This window comes from Suillus clintonianus (genome assembly GCF_016758775.1).
Source record: "Suillus clintonianus strain FC179 chromosome Unknown DEU56scaffold_29, whole genome shotgun sequence".
Classification (NCBI taxonomy): domain Eukaryota; kingdom Fungi; phylum Basidiomycota; class Agaricomycetes; order Boletales; family Suillaceae; genus Suillus; species Suillus clintonianus.
Window position 1 is genome coordinate 354050 of NW_024539253.1, and position 21620 is coordinate 375669.

At 45.5% G+C, this 21620-nt stretch overlaps 7 protein-coding genes across 7 annotated transcripts; 5 read left to right on the plus strand and 2 right to left on the minus strand.

The window, feature by feature from the left end:
• Positions 1-3618: 3618 nt before the first annotated feature.
• Positions 3619-5088, minus strand: DEU56DRAFT_912032 (uncharacterized protein; the record flags this gene model as incomplete). The annotated part of the gene is made up of 3 exons (XM_041357352.1): positions 3619-4539; positions 4593-4721; positions 4780-5088. The coding sequence occupies 3 exons, from the start codon at positions 5086-5088 to the stop codon at positions 3619-3621; spliced, it is 1359 nt and encodes a 452-aa protein (XP_041209300.1).
• Positions 5089-6877: 1789 nt separating this feature from the next.
• Positions 6878-8378, plus strand: DEU56DRAFT_912033 (uncharacterized protein; the record flags this gene model as incomplete). The annotated part of the gene is made up of 3 exons (XM_041357353.1): positions 6878-7453; positions 7504-8049; positions 8100-8378. 3 exons carry the CDS (start codon positions 6878-6880, stop codon positions 8376-8378), a joined length of 1401 nt encoding a protein of 466 aa, XP_041209301.1.
• Positions 8379-10004: 1626 nt separating this feature from the next.
• On the plus strand, positions 10005-10621 carry DEU56DRAFT_912034 (uncharacterized protein; the record flags this gene model as incomplete). The annotated part of the gene is made up of 4 exons (XM_041357354.1): positions 10005-10170; positions 10234-10337; positions 10382-10510; positions 10559-10621. 4 exons carry the CDS (start codon positions 10005-10007, stop codon positions 10619-10621), a joined length of 462 nt encoding a protein of 153 aa, XP_041209302.1.
• A 179-nt stretch (positions 10622-10800) lies between these two features.
• On the plus strand, positions 10801-11104 carry DEU56DRAFT_912035 (uncharacterized protein; the record flags this gene model as incomplete). The annotated part of the gene is made up of 2 exons (XM_041357355.1): positions 10801-10852; positions 10899-11104. The coding sequence occupies 2 exons, from the start codon at positions 10801-10803 to the stop codon at positions 11102-11104; spliced, it is 258 nt and encodes an 85-aa protein (XP_041209303.1).
• Positions 11105-11168: 64 nt separating this feature from the next.
• Positions 11169-12041, plus strand: DEU56DRAFT_912036 (uncharacterized protein; the record flags this gene model as incomplete). Its single annotated transcript, XM_041357356.1, has 4 exons — positions 11169-11475; positions 11526-11563; positions 11612-11950; positions 12000-12041. 4 exons carry the CDS (start codon positions 11169-11171, stop codon positions 12039-12041), a joined length of 726 nt encoding a protein of 241 aa, XP_041209304.1.
• A 1107-nt stretch (positions 12042-13148) lies between these two features.
• DEU56DRAFT_912037 (uncharacterized protein) lies at positions 13149-13967 on the minus strand (the record flags this gene model as incomplete). Its single annotated transcript, XM_041357357.1, has 1 exon — positions 13149-13967. The coding sequence occupies one exon, from the start codon at positions 13965-13967 to the stop codon at positions 13149-13151; it is 819 nt and encodes a 272-aa protein (XP_041209305.1).
• Positions 13968-14343: 376 nt separating this feature from the next.
• On the plus strand, positions 14344-15635 carry DEU56DRAFT_912038 (uncharacterized protein; the record flags this gene model as incomplete). The annotated part of the gene is made up of 4 exons (XM_041357358.1): positions 14344-14641; positions 14711-15094; positions 15146-15535; positions 15598-15635. The coding sequence occupies 4 exons, from the start codon at positions 14344-14346 to the stop codon at positions 15633-15635; spliced, it is 1110 nt and encodes a 369-aa protein (XP_041209306.1).
• Positions 15636-21620: the final 5985 nt, after the last annotated feature.

Consider the following 21620-nt stretch of genomic DNA (forward strand, 5'->3'; position numbering starts at 1 on the left):
CAAGACCAGTCCTATAGCAATGTAGTACAAATTCAGGGGATTCCAACGGTGGTCTAATTGTAAAAGCGGTCAAGATTTGAGCAAGTTATGAGCATTACAAGAAAGGGTTACAAAATAGCGCCCTGTATCTGAGTCAAATATGCAAAGTCATTATCGTGCTTAGGCTTCTTAATGAAATATGTACTACTAGTCGAGGCGATTCTATAGCTAGTCTTATCTTGTCAATAGGGTAACATATAAGTAAGGTATAAGCTTGACAAAAAATCATTATCAGGCTTGTCTTTGAAAAATAAAAGTTGTTGTAAGGCTTAGGTGTCTCAATGGTAATTGTAGTCATAGTCTATGCGAGTCTATAGCTAGTCATATCTTGTCAAACACTTAAGGTTTGGGTAAGGAATAAGCCAATCTTTGATTTTCACGCTGACATCCTGTGATTTTTGTATCCCTTGTTTGAAATGCTCATATCGTGGTCATATTTTAACCGTTTGACATGATTGGACCACCGTTGGAACCCCCTTATAGAGTGCTTCAACCATACAATCCTAACCCTAACCCTAAGACCGGTCGCAACCGGTCACAACCAGTTTTTATTGGTCTTTCATTTTTTCGTGAAGGGAGGCAACCTGCAACCCAAATTTCTTCAATCTGAGGCAACCTTGGACTGCAGTCCAGTCCTAAACGGTCCTGGTCCAGTCTAGTCTGCAGTCTTTTTTCAGTCTGGCAACTGGACTTTAAAACACTAGAGACAGAGGGGTTTAGTCTTAGGGATGTAATCCCGAGACTCAGAGGATCGGCCGGGAAGTATAATCCTAGGAGCCGAGAGAACATGAGGATGAACTGAGTCTAAGATAATATTTGAACTGAGGATGTACTACATGTTACACAATGTTATGTACTATAGAAATGTCTGACGGGGACATAGGCAGCAAAGTTCCAAGTCAACATGAGGAACATATGGAAAGGTTAAGTTGACAGGTGCAAGGAAAATGATATAGGGGTGATCGAGAATGAAGTCGGATATTAACTGTTAATTAGATCTGGGCATAGGAGATATGATCAAGAATGGATCCGGATATTGACTGTCAAACAGATCCGGGCATATAGGGGTCAGAATAAAGGGAACATACAAATGGGGTAATGGAAGTAGAAGCAGGGGCAGATATGAAGTCTGGACCAGATCCAATGGAAGGTCGGACCAGATAGGGGCTGAAATGTGGGATATGACAGTATCCTCCCCCCATTAGGGCCGAGCCCACGATCCAAGTATCTGATCTGATGATATGAGTGTGAGAACAGATCCAGAAATAAGCGAAAATGTGATAAAATGGTTGAGGGTCTAGATAGAACACCATTTCCTTTCATCCTAACCACCCACCAACTTCACCAACGTCTTTGAAAAACAAAAGTTGTTATAAGGCTTAGGTGTCTTGACAAAATATGTGCTGCTAGTCAAGGCGATACTATAGCTAGTCTTATCTTGTCAATAGGGTAAGATATAAGCAAGATATAAGCTTGACAAAAAATCGTTATCAGGCTTGTCTTTGAAAAATAAAAGTTGTTATAAGGCTTAGGTGTCTTAATGTTAATTGTAGTCCTAGTCTAGGCAAGTCTATAGCCACACATATCTTGTCAAACACTCAAGGTTTGGGTAAGTTATGAGCCAATTGGTGATTTTGACTGATTTTGACTTGCCGTTCTAACATGTCTGATCTTTGTGCTAGTCTTGGAGCATGATAAATCATCAAGAGTTATCTAAATTTGATGTTCCATATCATTTTTGAGGTCTATGAACACACTGGTAAGAGTCAGTTCGGAAACTCGCACGTTGGGAAAATGTTGGCAATATTTGATGTTGAGGCTGTGCAAGTGGTTCGGCATGAATCCATCCGGCAGATGGAGCTCGAATGCAACCACGGCGTGTGCCGACGTACATACTCCTACATACTACTAGCTGTGCATCCTTTGTATGGAATTCCTACCAGTGGTCCTTCCGGGGCTTTGCCTTCGGCCAGATCTACCACAGGCCCATCAACGGATCATACAGTATGCAATACTTTTACTTAGCATCCTCATCAATGCATCAGGGGCCCTAGTCGCAGCTTTGTACCCCAGAGACCCGGTGCCTTATCATACCTCTGCACTTTCTGGTGAAGGGTGGGTAATAGAATTACTTATGGGTCATCCAGAACAGATTCGTTGTGAGCTGGGAATGCATGCCCACGTCTTCGCACAGATTATATTAGAACTTTGTGCCCTCGGATGCTCTGATTCAAAATTTGTCTCGCTTGAGGAACAATTGGCTATATTTCTGTACACTGCTGTCACTGGCCTCTCAATCAGGCACGTTGGAGAAAGGTTCCAGTGCTCGAACGAGACGATCTCCTGGTAAGTGTTATATTTTGTGATCAGACTTGTGTCTCATGAATACTGACATCTACTAGTTACTTTCGAAGGATGCTTGTAGTTTTTTCGTGCCCCCCACTCTATTCGACCTATGTGCACTTGCCAGATGAATCAGTTCCCCAGAAAATCCACCAAAACCCGAAGTTTTGGCCTTTTTTTAAGGACGCCATTGGGGCCCTGGATGGCAGTCATATCCACGCTACACCTCCTGCCTTCAAACGCGCTGCCTACCGTGATCGCAAGGGTCTCGTCTCTCAAAATTGCCTATTCGCGTGTGACTTCGACATGAAGTTTACTTATTCTCTAACCGGCTGGGAGGGATCGGCCACGGATGCACGTGTTTACAAAGATGCCTGTGTGAAGGATCTTCATATCCCTCAAGCGAAATATTTCCTCGCTGATGCCGGTTATCCACTACGTCGTGGACTGCTCATCCCATACCGCGGCGTGCGCTATCATCTTGCTGAGTGGGGACGTGCAAGCGTCAGGTGAGTGCTTTGCTCTGACCCTTGTGACTGCCATTAATCTTACAATTTCAGACCATGTAATAAAGAGGAACTATTCAATCTTCGCCACACTATGGCACGGAACGTAATCAAGCGGATCTTTGGCGTGTTGAAACATCGGTTTCATATACTCATTCTATCACCAAAATATAATCTACAAATTCAGGCCCAGATCCCAGCAGCTCTGTGTACCATTCATAACATTATATGTCTTCATGACCCACAGGAAGGCCCCCTACCGGATGCTGACGAGCCCCCAGATGAGGACGGTGTCAAGCAACCAGCGGCAGTGACCGATGACGAAGATGATGTGCAGGACCGCAATGAAATGAGCGGCATTCGTAACTGTATTTCTGGAGCCATGTGGGAGCAGTATCAGCAAGTCGTGCGTGAACGAGAGCTAGCGGGTGTTGAGGATCTCGATATTGAGGACTTACTGCTGGAGTTTGACGAGAACGAGGGCACAGACGAGGATGCAGACACAAACTTCGATGTATAGATGGTTGAAATCACATACACGCATGGCTACATGACTTCGAGCAGGACATAGTACTAGTGTGAGCTACAATTACAACAACTACAAGTGGACTCGGACAGGACAGTGCGATAGTACAACAGGTACAACAATGACACACGAGTGACAAACACATGAAGCAACGGACACACGAAGCGATGGACACAAACATGAACATGATGGGCAGGTGAGACTTCACACCTGCAGTGCCTGCAGTGCTGCCTTGTGAGCGGCCACGAGACCCCTGATGAAAGAGTGACGTGCTTCAGCGTGTGAGCTCATAGCGTAGATCGCCATCGTTCGGTCACTGTCGACAGCACTGAAGATAGACATCAGAATGCCCAAGTCCTCCGCTGGCATATCTGCGTCTTCCGTCTGCATAATGTGCATGGCGCGCTCAATGACAGATAATTCCTTGATTTCAGAAGTGGCTGGGGGGGTAATGGGGCGAGGGGCAGGAGCAGGGGCTTGGGCAGTGGTGACTGCCTTCTCCAAAATGTCGCCGATGCGATTAATAGATCCTTGCATCCCCACCACGGCAGTGGCAGTGGTGAGCTTGGAGGCTTTTGTAGCACTGGTCATGAGCGAGTGTGTAGTACTGTCAACAATGCAGCTGCTAGTAGCGCAACTACTAGTGACACGTGCAGATCGTGGTTTCTTTGCAGCGGATGGGGTTGACACCAATGTGCTAGATGCAACGGGGGTTGAGTATGATGGATGGCTTGAGATGTACAACGATGTTTCAACCTCAAGCAATGCATCATTGTGAGTGCGTTTGCCTGTGCTGAGGCTAGAGCCTGCAATTGAGGGAGGACCAACGGGAAGATGCGGAATTGCAAAATTAATGCTCGCAGACCCTATGGCAGTCGAAGAATCAACAGTAGTAGAGATATGGGGGACCGATGTCAAGGCATCATGGAGCGTGATGCCAGCAACAGTAAGTTGACTCAGAGCTTCGTTGTTGGGTTCATTATTGACCAGAGGAGCTGGGGCAGCCACAGCTGGATGAAAGGCGTGATGGCCTTGAGCGCTGTGACTGTGTGGTAAAATGGCTTGCACCTGCGAGTAGAATGGCCAACCAGCGTTGTGGTACTGGCGCATCAAACCACGGGATTGCTGGCAGTGTATCAGTTGCAATATCACAACGCACCCGATACAAGTGCACCTACACTCGATTGGATATATGTGTTCCATACAGCCCATGTGGCCTCTCCCTCAATTCCAGCTCCCCTCTCACTATCCCAATGGACGCCTGAAAGAGAGCGGTAGTTTTTGATGTTGCCAAACATCTGCCTAAGCTACATTAAGTTCTAATCAGTATAGATTAGTAGATACTACAAGTTGTAATGCCCTTACCGACATCCATTTGGTTTTGCAACATTTTGCAGTCTTGGGGGGGCCTGCGGTTAGCAGGTTAGCTGCGGCAAGGGTTGCCGCTGCACTAGTATATGTTGCAGCCTTGAAATTGTTGCCATCACCGGCCTCAGAGAGATTGCTGAACAGATGGGCAAGGAGTGCATCAGTCTCTTGTGCATTCCATTGGGCCTTGGGCTCGGAAGGTGCTTCAGTGGCCATCAGTACAGTAGTGAATTGACCGCAGATAGAAACAACAGCGACCACCGATGAGTAGACCAGCTGACGGAGATGGGGATTGAGACATTCCATACTGTAGTATAGTCGTGGTGCTGGGCAGTACTCAAGGAAGGTTTGAGCTCCGTCTGCCAGATGGATTCATGCCGAACCACTCGCACAGCCTCAACATCAAATATTGCCAACATTTTCCCAACGTGCAAGTTTCCAAACTGACTCTAAAGGTTTTTAAGCTTGGAAATCAATCCCTGGTTCAGTGCCAACAAGCCTATAAACACAGCCCACAGATTTATGCGAGCCATTCTCAAAATGCTTGTAACTTTCCCAAATCTCAACCAATTTTAAAGTTCAGACCACCAATAGAATTGCCTAGACGAGTACTACGACATAGGATAGGGTTAGGGTTACAAAAGACCAGTTGTAACCGATCCAGACCAGTTTTTACTGGTTTTTCGATTTTTGCCTGAGGGAGGCAACTGGCAACCGGTGTCATGCATGGTATGCAGTCCATACCATGACATGTGTGCTATACAGGAGATAAGGAAGGTATAATGAACTGTACTCTACCATATCACCAAGTGATTCTATCATTCAGTCTGTTTTCTGAAGCATCGTTTCTCGTGTTTCATTTCTCATATCAGACGCGGGGATTTCCATGTATTTCTATTTTGTTCTATGACCTTCTCTTTCTTTCTATTTTTCTTGGCTTATTCATCAGACTTTCTCACTAGCTGACTGATCATGATTGTAATCAGGTCATGTGACTTGGAAATAAGGTGATTTGTAAGGATTCAGCCTGACTCATCGTGTTTTGTCACTGATTTGTCATGGTTTGTAAGACTTGCAACTGTATTTATGATCTTCTTAGTAACCAGGATGACTCAGCTCACTAAAAGGCTTGGTTTGTAAGCACAACCTTACCAATCCATGAGATGACTCATGCCTTTGATTTATCATGCTTTGTAAGATACATGTATTATTAGTAAAACAAGCTGACTCAGCACACCAAATGGTAGGGTTTGTAAGCACATTCTTACCAATCCATGTGATGAATCATGCTTAGTAATCTGGCCTCCAAAAAGGTATAAAAGGAGCCCATTTTACACCCATGCAAATATAGCTTCCCACTTTACACATAAGTGCAGGCCATTGGTGCCTTGAAGACATTGAAACTTCCCACTTTAAACCTATCCCACTATTTGAGAGTGAGATTAAGGCAAGACATAGTGAGGGTGGAAGTATCATTTCAACAAAGTAACTTCCAGTTATATGATTAACTAGGTTGCTCACGATTACTATTTTTATTGAGCTAAGCTCCACGTATACTTAACGAATACCTCTCTCTTTTACGGCTAGAGAGACACAAAACAGGAGAACACGACAAAGTTGAAACAGACTTTCATAGGTTGAAACACGACCTACTAGGGTGAGACATACCTATCATATTTCTATTCATGACAAATCCACAGTTGCATTTCTATATAGTTTCTTCAAACAAATAGAGGTAACTTGTTTACTCTTTGACCACCCACGAACAACACATTATCAACCGAGAAGTAGAAAATCCATTGACCGTGAACTTGAGGAGCTGGCAACTTTTAGTCTTATGAAAGTGTAGTTGTGATTGTCACTGCATTTTTACACACTTCTATATAAGACCCTCAAGTAAGAAGACACCGGACCGACCTGAAATGGAGGCAACCGGACTGTGGGAACGGTTGCAACCGCCCAGGGTCCGGTCTGGTTGCTGGTCATTTTTCAGTCCAGCAACTGGACTTCGAAACACTAATTGAAATCATTGTTGAACACATTCCTCCTCACTGCCTTGCTTCTGGTGCCAAAATTCGTTCATAGGAAGAAACAGATGAAGGGCGTGTTGCAGGATCAGCTCGTTCACCAGTGCTTGGATGTTGTACTAGAATCACTGAAGTTGGCTGCTCGGCTGGACATCATGATGTCAGATCTGATCGGACACAAACACTATTGCTTCACTCCAATTGCTAGTTACATCGCTGATACCCCGGAAGCGATGATGCTGGCATATGTTGGTGGAAAGACATCACCAGTGACTATGGCCATGTACAAGCAGTTTGGGGATGCCTTTCAACATGAACCCAGGACCAAATCAACAACTCTTGCACAGCTGGACATTGTGCACTCATGCGCTGACCCACATAACCTTGAGGCATTCTCCCATGAAGCGCAGAAGTTCCACCTGAATGGTGTTGAGAAACCATTCTGGAGTGACTGGCCACTAGCCAAACCATCCCGTTTCTTCACACCTGAATCACTGCACCACCTTCACAAGCAGTTTTACAACCATGACATCCAATGGATTACCAGCACTGTAGGAGATTCCGAATTAGATTTTCGGTTCTCAATTTTACAGCCCACTACTGGTTACCGGCATTTTCACAGAGGCATATTGAAGCTCAAACAAGTTACCAGTCCCTGTCATAGAGACATTCAGTGATTGATCATCGCACTCAGCATGGATGCAATGCCTCCTGGTATTATGATTCTGTACGTGCACTCATGCACTTCCGTTACCTTGTGCAGTCACCACACATTTACAACAATGATCTTGCCCACATCTCGGCTGCATTGGACGAGTTCCATGTGAGTAAGCATGCAATCATCACCGCTGGCATTCACTGGGGGAAAGGCAATACGGCCATCAACAACTGGCACATACCCAAGCTCGAGCTAATGCAGAACATTGTTCCTAGCATCCATAGATCTGGCATTATAGGACAGTGGTCTGCTGATGCCACCGAACATGTGCACATCACAGAGGTCAAAGACCCTGCAAGATCGACCAACAACAATAATTATGATCCGCAAATATGTCGTTTTCTTGACCGCACTGATAAGTGCAATAGGCTTGATCTTGCCACCAGTCTTTTGGACCACAAGGTGAGCGTCAAGGATCTGGAGGTTGTCCAAGAGGAACACAAAGATGATGACATCTACATTGACGCGGATGCGGACGCAGACATTGTCCTGTGGATTCTCTGTCCAAGACTCAACAACCTGGTCAGCCGCGTCCTGCCACAGACTATTTCACAATCACCAAAATGCTACAGCACGAGGAAGTAGAATCAATACCTGTCCCACTACACTCTTTCATTGTTGGCTGCACTGCCCTCCATCTCGCATATGATCCTTCCATTAGGAATATTAGCGTCAATGAAACCGCCGTCATGTTCAACTTACCAGACCTTCACCAAGCTCTCGCTGATTTTCTTCACCATGAGGTGACATCTGGACACCATGTTCATGCGATTGGTGGTCCTAGAAGAGCTGGACCCGATGCTGAACTTCCATTTGTTAAGCTTCAGGCCGCTCCCAAAATCACACCGTGATAAGGTTGAGCGCTGGTTGCTCCCTGGTGATGGGAGCCTTGGAGATGGGGAGGAGCAGAGCACCATGGCGGGCACGGAGTCTGGAAGCGGAGATGATGGTGGTCAATCCTTGGAGGAAGAACCCACCTCTGGGTCGCAGCTGGCAGACAATGATACACCGGACACACACCGCCACCGTTCAAGGGAGTCTTTGCAATGTTCTTCAATGTTATTTGTTTTGCAATCACCCAGAAGGTGCCAAAGATTGATTGTACAGGCGACCAATGTGACCCCAGTACCACACATGTGGAGTGCGGGAAATGCTACACACCCTGTGAAAGATGAAGAAGTCGCAAGAAAGCCCGACCTTGCATTATTGGATGATGTAGAATCTCGATGGGATACTATCAAGGCAGTTTGCTAGCTGACATTGCAACCATACTCAGCTACGAGCACAATAGGAAAGACGCTGGACAACAAAGCATACCTTCTATTCTGACGCCAGCCATGGAGACAGTTTGTTTTGCTTATGTCCATGAGCAACGAGTATCACGAACTTTGAGTCCATATGTATGACCACTCAGGTGCTGTTGTGACACCTCCCCTCAATATTGATACCCACCCTAAAAATTACTTGCACATCTTTTCGTTCCTTGTTTTCGGTAAACTTGAGTGCCTGGGGTACGATCCCTCGATCACCATCTTCACGAAGACACTGTGACCTGCCCAACTTGAAAGCATATTGACTTTTCTCCATCCCAGTATAAACAGATCACATGCACTGGACACAATGGAAGGCATCATAGAGGGCATCTCCCCCCCTCCCCAAGACTGAAGATGTCTCTGAGACCACTAGTATGCCCCTCCCCTCCCCCAGATCGATGATGCACCTGTGAGCCCCCCCCCAAAGCAATCCCGAGATCAACCCTTCTCAGCAAGATATACCTGATGATCCTCGTCCTGTGCATCAGCTAAATATCCCTGACAATACTCTTTGTGTTTCTCTTCCGAATCCAATCGGCCGAATCCGAGTCCGCGATCACATGTACAACATTCTTGAAGTCATATTTTATACTCAGGGGCTTGTTGGTCATGGTACTGTTTGCTATCTCGCACAGAGGGACAACGAAGAATATATAATCAAAGATTATTGGGTTCTTGGGAGTAAAGATGATGCCTTGAATGAGGTCACAATGCTGCAGGCAATGCAAGGTGGGAACCTACACTGCAGCCCAAGCAGAACAGAACTACATAATGTGTATTTTTCTTCTCACTTGTATGTCATGATGTGCATGATAGTTACGGTCTTTCTTAATCTTGTTGGTCTTGTCTGAGTCAGATTTTACAGTCAGCTGAGTAGATTCCCACACTGTTCAAGTCAGATCGGACGACATAATTCGGACATGAAGTTTGCAAAGATTAAAGTCAGAATCATGCTCTACCCTTGCACAGGAGGTGCCTTTCATTCTGACTCACTGTCACACACAAGGACTTTCTTGATGCTGCCTCTCGGATCACATCAGAGGACTTGAGTTGGTTTTGCGCCATGAGTTGATTATTATCTCATATCTGCGCTCAGCAGCCAGGACTTAAAAGGTGAGTCTTCATTGATTGTCACTTTGAGAGCTCAATTCATGTTCTTCAGTCATGCCTGATAGCCCGAAGAAAAAGTGTACCAAGCGCAAAGCTGCCGACATTAATCTCAAGGCTGCCAAGCCAAAGAGAACACAGGCTCAGCACTCAGTACCTCCACCCTCGGTCATGGCTTCTACTGTGGATGAATCTCAACAAACTCGACAGTCGGGATGTCTAGGTGCAGGGAAGGGAGGCAGCAATGTTCAACTAGAGTGATTAAACACTACCTCGGATGCTCCAGCATGGACTAGCCAGCCCAAAGGCTCTAACTCTCTTGATTCCACTATTCCTGCAAACCCTGCTGCTCCCGAACAGCCCTGCAAGGGTTGTGGCAGTTATTCAAAGGTAGATTTTCTTAATTGTAGGTAACTGTACTGATCATCTAGCAGAAAAAGCAGCCCCCTCCCCCATACAACATTTCAGTGCAACCAATTCCAAACACTATGACGATCAACACTCCAATTCCCAATGCTCCAATTCCCGACACCACAATTCCCAGAGCACAGCCGAAAACAAAGGTGAGTTTTCGGTCATGGCTTATCAACAATCAATTCATTATTATGCAGACTGTTGCTCCTCCCCTGAGCATAAAGTCAGGGAGCAACAACTTCTGCCAGTGGTCTCGCTAGTGGTGGAGATTTGTCGCAACCAGTGTTCTCGAGGACGACTTCAACTACAGTAGCAGACACCCTCTTTTACCAGAATTTGGACCCTACCCTCTGGCCAACCGGATCACAAAGTACAGCATCCAAATGTTCCGACTCTGGTGAGGGTGATGGTTCCAAGTCATCTGATAATAATGACAAAGATGAGCAGATTGGTTGGGGGGCAGTTGGGGGGGTGTCATAGCGCACACCCTGGTAAGTCCTCGCCCTCACCATTCATGATCACACTGACGAGTGCCAGGTTTTTCTGGGGAAGAGCGACCATCCCAACCTCGGATTGTGTCCCCTCTTCCCCCAGATTTTGAATTTCAATATTCATATGATGAAGATGATCAAATGGCGGAGAAAGCTTTATATGTTGGCACCGGCTTGAGTGATAGTAGTGCATCAGTGGATGACGGGATCACTCCTAAGGTATATGCCCACCAGCTAAATGGAGTGCGCTAATTTTTTCCCCTTTCAAGCTGGACGATGTCTTAAACCTTCTCCACCAGAAGAATGGCCATCCCCAATGCCTAATCCCAAACTTTTGGACCTTCTCCAATGTGCTGAAACAAACACCAGCACTGCAAAGGTAAACATGCAGGCAGTCAAAGTTGCAGCAAAATCCAAGGCATCTGAAGGGCCTAATGCTACACAATTAGGTTGGTATGGTCCTTGTTGGAAAGGTTTTCTCGAGGACGCCAAGGTAGAGTGTCGTGCGCAGCAAGCATTAGACAACCCCTTCCTGAAGCTTGAGGATCTGCTGTACACTGTCACCAAATCTCTTTCAGTGTCCCTCGTACAATGGCTCAAAAATGGCAGTCAGGTTGAAGCTGGTATGTCATCATTTTTTTCGAGATATTATGCTAACCAGGGCATTTACTAGATGTGTGGCCTGCTCACAAGTCTGACATGTCAAGGCTGGTGTGCATCTCTGTTGTTGTGCACCTTGTGCCTTATATCATTTTTTAGTTGTATGATGATTTAGCAACATGGTGTTCCAACCTCAAAAAAAAAAGATTGCTATCACCATCACACCTTCTGTGTACAGTCTTGTCCCCCCAGCCACCATCCCCGTTCAGGAGCGCACAGCTTGGGTTCAAAAACACCGCTATGGATTGGCTGGATGATTCCTTGTTTCTTCGTGATGGAGTAGACAAGCTGGGGAAGACCAGGAACTTTGCTCACCCTGGGCTTCGCGAGGCCACCATACTTTTCCTCTACACCGGGTCTTATTGTATTGCTCGTAGGCGACCAGAGATCTTTCGGAAGGAGATACCATTGACTTGCTTCGCTCTCGTCTGCACAACAGTATTTTTTTGATACTGGTGCGCTGCTGATCTGCTGACACTTTTCATAGTTCAATTGCGTCTTTGATGGCCTTGTTAAGAACAGAAACTGAAAATCTTTCCCAAACTTCACAGTTAAGGAGTACAAACCTATCTATCTTACAATGCTGCAACTTCTCCGCGAAGTTATGGATGATCCTTATCATGGTCCCAGGCTGGTGCTGCAGCTTTGTGCATGGGCTGAAGCTGGATGGTGAGTCTCGAGATCTGTTTTACAATTTTTGGCACTGACAATTTTTTTTCTCTCAAGGGCCGAGTCCTGTAAGCTCGATGGCATTGACCCATCAAAGCGCCGCCACTCTGTGTCCAGAAATTGATTGAGCATTGTATTTACCGTGCTTACTAGTATCCTCGTATATCATTTTATACTATCCCTTACGCTCTATTCTTGATGGTCCACAATTTCATGATTTTTGTCTGCAGCACTCAACTTCAAAGTAATTACTTAGCTAGTTCACTCAGTATATTCTATATACTATATACTAGCATATTCCAAGTGAAACGAAACAAATCCATTGAGAAATGGTGGAGATCGTGTTTTCAGTGTGACAGCAGCAAACATCCCGATTTGGTGTCACCTGCTGTGGCTGCCGATGTCAGACATTAAATTTTACAGTGTGTTATTGCAGCTGCAATCCATGAGCACGTGAGCACGGCCAGTGTGACTGTCTGTTACTATTTGTGACATGAGTGTGACTCACGAAATGGAGGACCATCACGAATGGAGTGTAAGGGATAGTATGTTTTGTTCATCATCATTTAGTCAGTGTTGGACCAGGGTGGTCTCATGGGAGTGCCGGGAGTCCTGGCACAGTGGCTGGAGTCCTGGTTCATAGGTAGTCGCTACTCTATGTTGTAGTCAGTCCTCGAGAGTTAGAGCCATCGCCTCCTGCTATAGAGGTTTGGCCTTGGTTTCCCTTGCAGTCCGTACCAGTCCAGTGTCATGTGATTCAATCTATGGTTTTGATTGTGCTATTCTTAGATGAAGTCCAGTGCAGAAGCTTACAGAAGTCATTTCTGCACGGGTTTGTGAAATTGTGAGACTCTGTACAGACATATACAGAGAAAATTTATGCTATTGTAGACGTATTTTGTATGTTCTGGGTGGGTCTGTGAGTGTATGTACAGATGTTGACAAATAAAGGTGCTACTGTAGTGAGCTAGGTAGTAGGGACTAAGCTGTGTGTCTGGTGCGCTGTCTTGTTCTGTGCAGGTCTGTCCAGAGTGTGGGAAGTTACTGATGGAGCAGCGCACTTTCTCCCAGATGTAAATACTATGCTTGAGGGTTCCCGGTTGTTGGAAGAGTCAGAAAGTGAAGGTGTAGGGAGAATATGAGGTACTTCAGGGTATATGGCGGCAGTTGATTGGGTAGTAGTAGCACTGGGAGTAGGTGATGCAGAAGGTGTTGGTGCCCTTGGGATAGGAACATGCAAGCCGCTGGCTGTTGAAAGTGCGGAGGACATCAATTGGGCAGTAGTGGCACTGGGAGTGGATGATGTGGAAGGTGTTGGTGCCCTTGGAACAGGAACATGTGAGCCGCCAGTTGTCGAAAGTGCAGAAGACATTGGTTGGGTAATAGTAGCACTGGAATTGGGTGACATGGAAGATATGGCAGGTGCTGGTGCTAAATCTTTGTCAAGGTTAGGTGTGAGAACCTCTCCTGCAGCAATGCGTGTAAGGCATTCTTCAGCCTCACTCATGTTGATCTTCACAAATTTGCAGGTCTTTGCTTTCACAGCACTAGCAAGTGCTTCAAGTGATTCAATGCCTCCCTTAAGATTGCTTGGATTGGCCCAGTGCTTGTGATTCCACCCCACCACCTTCACAGGATGCTCTTGGACTATAACTACAGCAGCTTCATAATGTAGATACTCGGAATAGACATCCATCTTGCCAGTGATTTCAACTGCACCATAGATCAGTGTCAATGCTATGCACATGATCGACACGGCTAAACAATGGCGATCAGAGTCGAACATGGGAATACCAACCACTACTTATATATCGTCTCGCAGAGCCTTAGATCCATCAATTGATCCTTCCAGCGCCGGCCACTGGGATGTAAAAAACTTGTGTATTGTTGCGGCCTTATGCACGTGTTCTAGCTCTGAGGAAAACAACTTTCTTCGCAGGTATACAAACACTTACCTCACGTGGAACACGCTCAAGCTTCGTCACAAGAAAGGTGGTCCCATCGGGCAAATATTGCTCATTCAGCAGGTGCTAGCGGTTAGATATCGCCGCTCAGAACACCTTGCCTCCATGAGCACACAGCTCAGTGGCATTGTGTGGCACATATACACCATAGGCATACCAAAGGAAGAGGACTTTCTTACTATAATGATGTTAAACACCATGGCAGAAGATCTCCCACACATACGCAACCATATCGCCGATGCCATCACCACCAGCACTTCCTCCACCCCATATGGCACTTCGAACATTCGCTCCCGATTGGACGTAGAGCAGCAACTACTTGATACGGAAGCATCTAAAGGAGGAGATATTGCGATGGCAGCCACCAACAAAGGAGGCAACACCTACAATCGCGATTGTGTGCTGTGTGGTAACTGCGGTAACACGAGCCATCCCACCAAAGACTGTTTTGGTAAAGGGGGGGTCATGGAAGGCAAGTGCAACAAAGTCTTGGCGTGTAAATGTGCAGCTAGGGAAGCCAGAAACAATCCTTCAGCCAACAAACCCTCTTCGTCTTGACCTGCAGCTGCCACTGGGAAACCTGGCAGCCTTTGCTATGACACCAGTGGGCGTGCGTACTTACTCGATAGTGAGACCAACCAGGCTATCTACATGGCTGAACCCTCGCCTTCACCTGCTCCCCCATCTACCTCTACCGAATTTGTGGGCCTCGCTAGTGATTCTATCACCCCCGCGTTCATTGGTGAACTGTCTGCGGGTGAAGAGGACGAGTATACAACACTTCTCGCTGCCGTTGACTCTTTCAACACCAATCTTGACTGGCAAAACTGCACGCACCTCGTCGACTTTGCCGGATTAACTTACCGCGCGCCCAATCAACGTCAATGCACCATCATGGACCCCTCCATCATACCTTTCTTCCTCGACAGTGGAGCTTCCATCCATATCAGTAACGAGGAGTCGGACTTCTTCAGTCTATGACCCATTCCCCCTCATTCAGTCAATGGCATCAGCGGTTCATCAATCCAGGCTATCGGCATAGGCACCCTCCGCCTTGTTGTAGCTCGCAGCATCCACATCACTCTGGAAAATGTGCTTTTCATTCCTGCTGCTATGGTACAGCTCGTTTCCGTTTCCGCCCTCTGTGCGGCACATAGGTGTGTTGTGTCCTTTGATGCCACCAACTGTTGGGTCCAAGCCCACAGTGGCACCAGGATGCTTTCGGGTACTCTGACGTCCAGACGTCTCTATGCGCTCTCCGGCGGGCAACTTTCGGCTGAACACGCCCTCCTAACCCACCAAGTCCCCACTCTCCAATCCTGGCATTGCCACCTCGGACACGTGAACTATTGTGTGGTCTATGACCTCGCACGCTCTGGTAACACGATCAGTATGCCCATTAATCTTTCTACCATCCCCCCTAAGTGTAATGATCGCATCCTCGGAAAACAGACGAGGACCACCATCCCAAAGACATGCGCGGGAAGTAGGGCTACTAGAAAGTTGGGGATTGTCCATGTGGACCTTATGGAGCATCCTGACACTGTATTGGCTGCTGGCAATAAATTACCACTCAGACAACAGTGAGCTTAAAACTGAGTCCATGCGAGAGTGGCTCCTCTCGCATGGGTCTCAACATCAGTTCACCGCTCCGTGCACTTCTGCTCAAAATGGGCGGGTCGAATGCCTTCATCGTATGCTAATGGGCAAAGCTCATGTGATGAAATCTGCATGCGGCGTACCAGTCAACTGCTGGGATGAGTTTGTTCTTATGGCCTGTTACCTCTCTAACTGTACTCCTGTTGCGTCTCAAGCTGGTCACACACCCTTCAAGTGTTGTAACGGTACTCGACCTGATCTATCACACCTACGTGAAATTGGATGTAGAGCTTTTGTGCTCATTCAGAATCAACACAACCCGAAAGTTTATAGTCGCTCTATTGAGTGTGTTCTCATCGGCTATTCCCTTGATTCCAAGTCTTATTGCTGTTACCACCGCTCTACTCACAAAGTGTTTACCTCTTACCATGTCTCTTTCATAGAATCCCATCAATGTGGTTCACCGCCTCCTTCAACACCCTCTTCCCCTTCAATACCTCCTGTGCAACTCATTTCACCTCCATGTTCAGTCACCATCAAATATGTTCCCGACGAAGACGATCCACAGCCCCCCCTCCTACACCAGTGCCACCAACACCACTTCCACCAATTGTTCTTCCACCCAGACACTCTGATCGCACCTCGAAACCTTCGGAACATCAGTGTGCTGCAGATGGTAAGCCTTACGTGTCTCCTACTCAGCGCGCAGTCTTGGAATCTCTCGCTGCAGCCGATTGACTTCGAGCTTTGCACCCTACACCACAAGTCACAACAGATACCAACGCCCTCACAGCAACACTCACCGAATTGACTGACCTTTTCGCAACCATGCCAGACACCCTCGAGCACGAAATGCCTGATGATCCATCGACTTACACTCAAGCCATGGCATCAGAACACGCCCGCAAGTGGACAGCTGCGCTTAAGGAAGAATCTCAGTCTCTATGTGAACTTGGAGTCTACAAGTTAGTCCCTGATCTTCGATCCCACCAGGCCGGAAAGTCATGCGGGGAAGGCCTGTCTTCAAACTGAAATGCGACCAGCATAGTCAACCAGTACGCTTCAAAGCTCACTACATATGCCGAGGTTACTCCGCCGTCTGGGGTCAAGACTATATGAAAACTTCTGCCCCTACCGCAAGACTCAAATCTTTTCATATTCTAACTCACATAGGTGCCGCCATGGACTGGGAGATCGACCAACTGGATATCAAAGACAGCTTTTCTCCACGGCCTGCTGGAATCTGACAAGGTGTGTTATATGGAGCAACCAGAAGGATTTGCGGAGAAGGATCCAGCAGAATGGGTATGGGAACTTCAGAAGGGGTTATACAGAATGAAGCAGGGAGGGCTAGTCTGGAAAAGGACCATGAATGAAGCCATGCTTACCTGGGGATTCAAACGCCTCGCATGTGAACATTGCATCTATTATCGACAAACCGATATTGGTATACTCCTCGTAGCGGTGCATGTGGATGATTTTCTCACTGTAGGAAGTATGAGGGCGGCGATCACTCACTTCAAAGAACAACTACATCCCAAATGGACAGTCAGCGATCTAGGAGAAGAATATTTCTGCCTCGGTATAGCACTCGAACACGACCGACTTACCTGCACCATCAGTCTTTCCCAAACCGCGCTCATTGACCACGTCATACACCAGTTCAGATTAAAGGACACAGTCCCAGTCTCTACTCCTATGGAAACCGGTCTACACTTATCCTGTCAAATGCACTCACCTTCCACAGACAAACAACACAATCTCATGTCCTGAACACCATACCAATCACTCGTGGGCTGTCTTATGTACATAGCTATTGGTACCAGGCCAGATATCACCCACGCTGTACAACAACTATGTTGTCACCTTGATTGCTATGGACCCGTTCACTGGGACACTGCAAAGCGCGTCGTTCATTACCTTAAAGGTTCTCGCGAAATCAAACTTGTCCTTGGTGGAGACCACCCCACATGTCTGCTAGGTTTCACAGATAGTGACTTCGCTAACTGTCCCAACACTCGTCACTCTGTTAGTGGGTACTGCTTTACCTTAGGCAGTGGTATGGTTACCTGGGGTGCAAGACAGCAAAAGACCATCTCCCCATCAACCTGTGAAGCTGAGTACATCACTGCTTCTGACACATCTAAAGAGGTCGCTTGGCTCCGCACTTTACTCCTGGAACTCAACTTCATTCAACCATCACCCACCCCCCTCCTCTGCGACAATACGGGCGGTATCACTCTCACTGAAGATGTATCTTACCACTCTAGAGTCAAGCATATTGACATTGATGTTCATTCCATTCGCAAACGCGTCGCTTGCGGTCAACTCAAATTACATTATGTCAAATCTATCAACAATTCCGCCGACATCTTCACTAAGGCCTTACCACGAAAGGATTTCGAGCGCCTGCGCGAGTGCCTCGGTTTACAGTGAGAAATTGAGGAGGAGTGTTGCTTACCGCGTTGAGGAGGAGTGTCAATGCTACGCACGTGATCGACGCGGCTAAACAACGGCGATCAGAGTCGAACATAGGAATACCAACAACTAGTTATATATCGTCTCACAGAGCCTTATCCCCTCGGTCTGTTCCATCACGACTGAGGGTAAGCTCTTTGTTTATTCGCACTTTACCTAGATACTAATGGACGCTCGTATCTAATGTGTGTCTAGGTACATATGAATCACAGTCTGTTCCATCACGACTGAGGCTAATGTGTGTCTAGATTCTATAGTCAGAACTGTAGGAGGCACAAAATTGATGAGACACATACTCAACCCAGCTTGCATGCCACTCCTGATTGTCTGCTTTGCCACTTTCATGCACTCCTTATGAGTGAGAGAGAACCTTAAGATTTGATGAGCGGTAAAGTTGAATGGTATGGTAATGGATACCTACCCCAGTCTGTAATTCCACCAGACAGTATGTAGCCCTTGAGTTTGCATGGAAATTCCATGGGATCCTTGTGGGTGGCCGTTCTTAAAAATAGTTTGGCTGCCATACACGTAAAGTGAACCTTTAGCTGTATGTTGAGGTTACAGCTACCAGTACTTGGCACTCGGGTGTCGGTATTGAATGGCATCCAGCACCTGTCGGTGCAATTGAAGAACACTCGGTACTTGGTGTTGTTATTCAATGGCACCAGGTACTCGGTGTTGTTGTTCAGTGGCACCTGGCACTCAGGTGTGGGTATTCAGTCCCTGGGTATCTGTTTGTAATGTCGATGTGTTGGCACCCACCCAGTGATTGGGTGTCGGTACAGACAAGCATTTGGCAATCGGGTAATGAGTGTCCCTGATGTGGTAGTATCAATTGTTCATAGGCATCATGGTATGGTATATAATGTTTAAAATATCTAGGTCAGCCTGATCTTGACACCTCTTAATCAAGCCATTGACTACCTTCAGCATTTTTATGACATATCAAAGTAAAATAGATAAAAAATGTCTATCAGATTGTCTAATAAAAATGCTTGCTAGAAAAGTTATTCCAATAAAACCTTTTGCATTTATCTAATACCACATCAGTAGTCCATTCAGCATAAACACCATGAGAAAAGTCTGGTATTAAATGACAACTCTGATGTATAGAAGAAAACTTTATAATGGCTCCAGGTGAATGACCATCAACCAATGGTACAGAATTAATAACAAGATACATGTCATAATGAGGCTCAGGAGTTGTTTTCAGTTTGGCAAACTATTCTACATATGTCAATGGCTCAAAAGGCCAAGTAGATGGTGCTGTCCAGGAACCATAGAGCTTGGTGGGTAATCTCAAAATTACTTTTGGTTTTATTATAGGTATACACAGTGATTAACCTTATTATCATGGTAGTGTTATTCAGACTAAAGCCACTTTACCTTGACGAAATCAGTCCACATATTTTCCAACTCTGGTGTAATTGTAGCCCCATGTTCCATGCTATAAAATAGCCTAGAAGCACTGGCCACTGTGTCAACTACATTAAAAGTAGCTCTGAGCTAAAACTTATTCACCAGTAAAGGTCTAACCAAGGGTAATATAGTACATACCTGTCCCCACTTTGACTGACATGCTACTGCTGTCTTGATTGCACCTAAGTAGGGTGCTTTGCTATTTTGGTAGTAGTAATATAGAATGTGTGATCAAAATTCATCCCATCATCACCATTTGAACGGTTGATGATCATATACTCAATGAGCGCAGTTTTATTCTATTCTGTCCACACACACTGATCCCTTGGTTCTGTCGGCTCTACACCACCACAAGCACTTTTTCGACCATTGTGGTTACAACAAATCTGCTGAAGAGAAGAAAGTGTTGAATCTTGCTGCCTAGCTGCTATGTCAAGATGATAGTGTCAGACCCTAAAGGGTTTCTGAATTAGACTTAAGGCTCAGAGACAAAGAAGGGATAAGGGAATTGCATTCAAAGTCACTCCAGGTGATAGTAAGGGCAAGACCAACATGATTATGTAAGCAAATGCCAACATAAGCAAGGCAGATAGGGGTAAAGTAAGCTTAACTAGGAAGTCACTACACCGTGTGACACTGACATCCTATGAGAATTGTAGCAACAGATGGATTGTTGTTCAAGTGACAGGTTCACAATTTTCACTGCCAGTACCGATTTGTTAATTAGGGTGTGTCACAGTGTGACACAGCAGTACAGTATGATTATGAAGCCAAAAAAAAATAAGTAATCCAAATACTAATTTATATAAATAATACTGGCTAAACAGACTCTAAAGTAAATATTGTTTTTGCTAAGATGACAAACATAATAATGATTTTTATTAAATAGTCATTAGAACTGACTTCTTCCATAATATGACCTTGATTACACTATATATAGGCAAATTGCAAGACACCTATGATTATATTGTGAAAACATCATTTTTACATCAGCACTATATGTTACTCAAGATAACACATTTCTAATTATCATATAAACTAGTGAGGTATTTAACCTTATTACTAGGTGTGACTCAGGTGATGCACTAATTTTAGGACAAAAAACCTACATCTTGTTCTTAGCCCTTAGAAAACTGAATAAGTTATCACTACATAGATATAATATACATGGCTAAATAATGATAAAAAATAACAAAAATAGTATTTGATAACCAAGACTGATTCTTCTGATACTTGAAATAAGATTACAATATAATGGAAGACCAAACTTGGCAAGTATAGAATCCTTTTTTCATTATATTTTTATAGCATCATCTATCAAGCAGCAAGGTGGACAAGGATGTTTGGCAGAATACTCATATCTGTAGGTGAATTGTATCCACATGTTTCTCATACTGAGGGGCATAAATAGTAGCCCCTTTCCTAGTCAGGATGACAGGGATTGATATGCATTATTGAATACACCTGGAGCAAACACAGTTATAGCATAATGTGCTTGCACTCTAAGATGGACTTTTATAATGTGACAATGACATATCAGTGAATGCACAGGGCTCTACACAACACCTCATGCTAGATTGATGTCTTTTACTTTACTCAATAAATATTATCACAGGTGTGGTGGTCCCTGGTATGGATATGGTGGTGTTTTGACTACTATATTATGATAGTACTACAAAAATTCAGCTGCAAGCTTTCAAAGCATTTTGCCACACAAGACCATTATACTTGGGAAGATTGAAGTAAGTCTCTATACTGTCATCTATCAAAGACAAGGCTTCCTCTCATGTATCATAATCTAACTCAACCACATTTACAGCAGCTGCAGCGCCTGAGCAAAGATAGTCTAAACAGGCTCCATCTGTATTCAAGCTATGAGAAAGCACATCGTGAGCTTTGCAAAAAAGTTGTTGGGTGTCTAACACCATTCCTTCACAGGATGGTCTTGTAGATGGCCAGCCCATACTGTCAGCATTTTG